The following is a 6,308-nucleotide window of genomic DNA, read 5'->3' as shown; positions in this document are numbered from 1 at the left end:
TGTGGTAATGAATGGATAATTGAATTTTATTTTAATGAGATCAATGTCGCTTATAGTTCAACAATGGAAAATGCGCGGCGCTGCGCTTCGCCATATCTGCGCTGGCCGGTGGCCCTTAGACTATAATTTTCATGGCGCATAATTATTTTTTAACAAAGAACTATATATATTCTGCATTCTTTACAATTTACGACACTATACACTGTGATTCTGTTTACCCTGTTAATAATATTTGTACGTACTCTTTTAAAGTGAAACTTTTATTACATTGTCTCAAACTTTTTGGTCTGTGTAGCGCATGTCGCGTGACGGTCGGCTGCCGAGTAGGTATAAACTATAAAGCAGTGTTCGGAAAGTTTCACTCTTACCGTGGTTTCATAAAACCACACAACATTTTTTTTATTGCCACAAATTCGTTCTATGTTATCCAAACATTCTTCAACAGCAAAAAATTAAATAACCACGCGGCACTTAATTTATAAACTTGCCTGCAACATCGCACGGAGCGCGTGACCAATAGGAAACGCCGTGAGAGGTCCCAAATGGAAAGAAATGGCAAGATTGTGAGGTGCGCAGTTACATGTTGCAGTTAACGTCATGTACATGTAGATGTTTGTGAAAAAATATTTTAAGTTTGTTTTTAAACTTTGGTCAAATTAATCAGTATCATAATTTGGTGTACATACCGATAAAATAAACGTGTAAAAAAATCACGGTGAATTCGAATCAACGACTAGTATTCAGTAAACTATTGCACCTTGTCCCTTAGTTTGTAAGTAAATATATAGATTAAATAATAAGTAGTATTTAGATAAAAATAAAACAACAAAATTTAATTGCCACCTTTTATTGTAATAAGGAGATCAATATTCATACAATTTCCTATCACTTAATTATAGACACCCACAATTTCATTCAGAAATATGATTATTAAAAATAATTACATTTACTGGTACATAATAAAAAAGTATAAATTCAGTTCCAAGTGTAGATAATGAGCTTAAACTTAAAAATGCAATAAGGGGCCGTTCATAAAATACGTTCGCATACAGGGGGGGGAGGGGTTTTCGTGAGTGTGACAAGATGTGACAAGGGGGGACAGGGGGTCTACGGCAGCGTGACGTTCGACGTAATTTTTACTGAGTATCCGTTCTCTCGACTTTTTTTTCAATTTTGTAATGATAGAAGTCATTTATTTCGTATTAGTAAATATACAGATATTTAAATGTATATATATATATATTTATTACAATAAATTATAAATTGATATATTTATTTTTTTCAACATGAGCGCTTATATTGAAATTTTATTACTAAAATAAAAAAAAATATTTTCTAATATCAAAATTTGTGTATTATCAATCAAAATTAGGGGTCTTAGTTTTTGTGACAAAATATTTCCAGGGGGGGTCACAGAAAGTGTGACACAGCGTGACAACCGGGGGGGAGGGGGTCAAAAAGCGTTAATTTTAGTGTGACGTATTTTATGAACGGCCCCTAACTACAAAGGAACAATGCTTAAATTCGAAAATTAAAAAAATATTTTTTTTTACATTAAAAACTAAACAAGATGTTAAATAATAACACGAAAAAGCTAGTATGTATAGCACTGGTATAATATTTTCAGTTTTCTTTTCAAATTGACAAACATAAAATTTCAGACTCATTTCATGAACGGGACGGGATAAAACATTCAAAAGTATATTTAAATGTACTACATTTAAAATTTAGGTCCCACTTCTATTTTACCTCATATAACATAAACATACTTATATTATATTAATAACTATGTAGTACACATGTTTATCCGTTTTTATACATAATAATTCTTATGACACAACTACGTAGTCTTACAAATCTATCATTAGGAATTCATCAAAAATACATTTTCGGTACTAAAATTTACTCTAAAATAATTATAAAACATAAAATAAATGCAAATTTTGAAATATAAATGCAGTGATTATAATTGTTTATTTTTACATCCATGATCAACATATAGGTGAAAATGATTTTTTTTGTTACCTGATAGATACGATTCAGTCAATAAAAAATACTTTAGATAAGGGAAAAAATTCCGTTAAACAATATGTTTACAAATTGACTCAGATTTTCAATTACAAATTCACACACACATTGTTGTGATTAATACTTTATTTACTTACTTATTTAAGACTCATAATAACCTTGAATTTCCATATTATAATTAATTCAGGGGTGATAAATGCAAACACAGTGTACATATAGTCTTACACATTTGAACTATACATATATGACTATAAAATAGCCTTTTCAAATAGTAAGGTTTTAAATCATATGTGAGAACTTTCAACATATTGATTCATATAATTACGACCAAATTAATACAATCTGGTCACAACATCCAATTTACATGTAAGAAGTTATATGGTGCTACTTTAAACTCGTATCTCATATTTACCAATATTATAAGTGCGCGTTTGTTTGTTTGTCTTGCTTTCACGTTACATTTCAATGATTTTATAATGGTATAGACTATAGAGTATAGACAGTAGAGATAAGAGAGTGACAAAGGATTTTTAGCGCAGTGAAAAATTTCATTATGACTACGCGGGCGACAGTATGGATAAAAACGAGCGCGTGTACCGAGCACACGTGTCAGAAGTGAAACTTCTTTGGCAAGATTTAAAGATACCAAAATCGCATCGCATAAAATCCATGACGTGACGATCTTGAAAATTTACTCTCAACGCACCTAAAGAAATTTCACTTCAAAGTTATTTATAAAGTCAACCTCCTCAACTATCTTCACTGATTTACTGCTTTTTTCAATTTGTTAAACATATTCAGCATGTCCTTACACTCGACTATAGTCTTGTTCAAGCGCTCGATGGTAGCGGACGTCTGTTTGGCTCCCAAGAGCCGCGTACACGTGGCTATAGTAGTGGAGTACCCGCATACGTTGTGAAGTATACGCACTATGTGCTCGCCGCACACAAAGAGATACTTACCTGACGCGTCGAAAATTATGTAGTTTATTGGACCTGAAAGAAAATAATATAATCTTAATAATATAAAAATCTCGTGTCAAAATGTTTGTCCTCAATGGACTCCTAAACCATTTAACCGATTATAATAAAATTCGCACACCATGTGCAGTTCGATCCAACTTGAGAGATAGGATAGGTATTATCCCGGAAATCCCACGGAAAAGGGAACTATGCGGGGTTTTCTCTAAAAACGCGGGCGAAGCCGCGGGCGGATATTATATAGAGATAATGCATTTTTTGGTAATATTTTTATAAAATAATAAATTAACATTTCTAAAATAATAAAGGTGTATGTGATAATTTTAATAACAGAAGAAATTCGATCATTATGTGGAATTCGAACTAGCGATCTCCTGTGTGCCTTACTGTGCTGACGCCTTATTTATAGATTGCATTTAGTCCTATGAAACTTTAAATAAAGAAGTAATGAAGAAAATATTGAATTTCTTTTAATATAAATTTCCATTAAGCTATGCAAATAAATACAATGTATCCACTATTCACAGATACAAAATTTGCATACTACACAAATAGCTATGAATTATTTAGGTAAAAATAGAACGGTACGATTATAAATCACATGATTACCCACTATTAGTTTTAATTTGTAATCATTATCAATTGGCACTCATGACACACTAATACAAAAAGTGGAAATCTGATAATACTAATAAAATTCGCCATAAATCAGCAGATAAGATACTAGTACAAACAAATTTTACATTTCCTTAAAAGTAGAATACAACCTATACTAATATTATAAAGCTGAAGAGTTTGTTTGTTTATTTGAACGCACTTATCTCAGGAACTACTGGTCCGATTTGAAAAAGTCTTTCGGTGTTAGATAGACCATTTATCGAGGAAAGCTATAGGCTATATATCATCACGTTAAGACCAACAGGAGCGGAGCAATGCTCATGAAACCGCGGGGAACAGCTAGTTATTTATAAACGTGTGGAACTTGGAACATAAGTGTACCGTTAAGTGACCCTGTTTCAAATGGATCTATGTATCGACCCGCGCTTAATAATTCACCAGCAGATAACCTCGATACCAAAATATATTACGTAGTTAGATAATGTAGAACATTATTAAAAGGCCCAACGGGCATCAAAAGCTAACCAAGGTACTCTTTTTGCTGTAAAAATAAGAGAAAGGTAGAGTTAGTTTCCTTTACGAAATAATTATTTTGTGGACGTTCTAACGCACAGTAAGCACGCAGATACTAAACGGCGATCAAATCAAATAAAATAAGGCAAATCAAACAATCAAGATCATTACAATCCTTTTCGCAGTAACTTTGAAGTCTCCCGAATGCCCTAAATTAGCCTAACCCAAAGTTTTATCTATCACATAGGTCAGTGCTAATATCAACAGTACATTAGCCCTAATATCGTGCTCTGTAGGATACATTAATCTTTTAGAAATCCTTATAGAAAACAACTATAGATAATATCTTTATTGACAAATGTAAACTCAATATCTAGTCAGCACACCGCGAAGGTCCGTAATTGACAAATTCAGGTCACGAGCGTGAACCGGGAACTCGCTGTTCAAACAATGACAACATTTGAATCGATTCCAAACGCATTACAATGCCAATACAACATACATGTTTAATGTGAGGCTTTTTATTATTATTGTTTCGATTTATTTATTTTTTATACTGGGGCAAATTTGCCTCTTCAGGGAATCTTGATGCATATCAAAAATACGCATTGACTGTTTGACCCTTGCGGCTTTAGGCCATAATCAGCCAGTATCCACGACCGGTTAGCAACTTTATTTTTTAAACGAAGTCATTTAAGTAGCTGTAGTTTTCTTGTCACACAAGACACTACAATACACTTACAAAAGCAATCAACATTTATACAAACTCTCAGACGTTATATTTCCACATCTACAGCGCAACTACAATAATAACCTACCCAAAACTACCATCAAACTACCGTCAATTCCCGTCCATCAAAATTTTTCTTTATCGTCCCTAATTTCCTTTAACCAATCCATACTAATAATATAAATGCGAAAGTAACTCTGTCTGTCTGTCTGTTACTCAATCACGCCTTAACTACTGAACCAATTTGCATGAAATTTGGTATAGAGATATTTTGATACCCGAGAAAGGACATAGACTACTTTTTACCCCGGGACATAGGATAGGTTTTATCCCGGAAATCCCACGGGAACGGAAACTATGCGGGTTTTTCTTTGAAAACGCGGGTGAAGCCGCGGGCGGAAAGCTAGTTTATATCTAAAGTCTACCAATACTTACTATTATACAACCCCTGCACCGTGTCAAACAGCTTGCCCGTGTAGGTATCGTAGAAGTACACAGTAGTGTCACAAGCCACGGCGAGCACCTCCGCGTTGGGCGACAACGCTATGCGGGGGACAGCGGCCGGTGGGTATAACCCCGTCTCGAGCACGTGGGGCGACTCGCCACGCGCGTAGTTTACTGGAAGAATTAGAAAATTTGGAGTTACATACATGTTTTTATATTTTGTTGCTATTGGAATTGGTGTTGGCTATGGACTGTGTATACGTAAACGACCGCCATAAAAGCTACAAAAATGGTTCGAAATACTAGTCTTGTAGAAAGGGAAAAGCCAAGCTGTAGCCCTGGCTGTCCTGATTGGTATATAACTCTGCTGATCAATGAATTTTAAAAATTAATATTATCTTGCTTTTAATTTTGCTTGGTACTGGTGTAAACGATCGTATTTTAGTTCTATGAATAATCAATACATAAAACAATATCTATTAAATATGAGCGGATATAGAAAGGGTACCTATACTTAAGATTTTCACTTTCTACAAATAGTGCATAAACATCAATGAAGGAAACTCAAAACTAGTAAAATCCTATATTTCATTTCGGTTTTCCGCCTTAGTAATGCATTACAAGTAGGTAATTGCTAATTCCACAATGTGTTGAACATGAAAGTTACTATTTATAGAACAGAAACGATTGGAATATCCTGTAGAAAATGGTAATTCTGTATCGTAATCACTTGAAAACTACAAAATTAATGTCCAGAACGATATAACATGGATTATAATTCCTTGTTTGTTGCACAAACTGCGTGAAGTTTGTTATTGCACGCCTCATAAGCGAAGCGTTGAGGTGGGTACTACTGTCACTTCGCGCAAAACATCTGATTTTTCAAACTTAAAATGTCTTTATGTATCATACATTGCACTTGTAAGATAATACATACACACACATATTAAGAAAAAACACTATTTTTAACGTTCATGATATTTTTGATGTCATTT

The 6,308-nt window shown here is 33.7% G+C and overlaps 1 protein-coding gene across 1 annotated transcript in view; it reads right to left on the bottom strand.

Annotated features, from left to right (window-relative positions):
- Window positions 1-1,640: 1,640 nt before the first annotated feature.
- The window catches only part of LOC149483232 (transducin beta-like protein 2), a 96,582-nt gene continuing 91,914 nt past the window's right edge, over window positions 1,641-6,308 (bottom strand). Inside the window, exons 5-6 of the mRNA XM_089702200.1 lie at window positions 5,305-5,487; window positions 1,641-3,023 (exon numbers count right to left, since the gene is read on the bottom strand). Of these exons, the coding sequence (XP_089558326.1) occupies window positions 2,788-3,023; window positions 5,305-5,487 (419 nt within the window). The 3' untranslated portion in view covers window positions 1,641-2,787. The remainder of the gene's footprint in view (window positions 3,024-5,304; window positions 5,488-6,308) is intronic.

Source organism: Colias philodice, chromosome 13 (genome assembly GCF_061535455.1).
Source record: "Colias philodice isolate Cphi_HAF_F1 chromosome 13, ilColPhil1 Martin Lab GWU primary, whole genome shotgun sequence".
NCBI classification, from domain to species: domain Eukaryota; kingdom Metazoa; phylum Arthropoda; class Insecta; order Lepidoptera; family Pieridae; genus Colias; species Colias philodice.
This window is presented reverse-complemented; position numbering and strand designations above follow the sequence as displayed.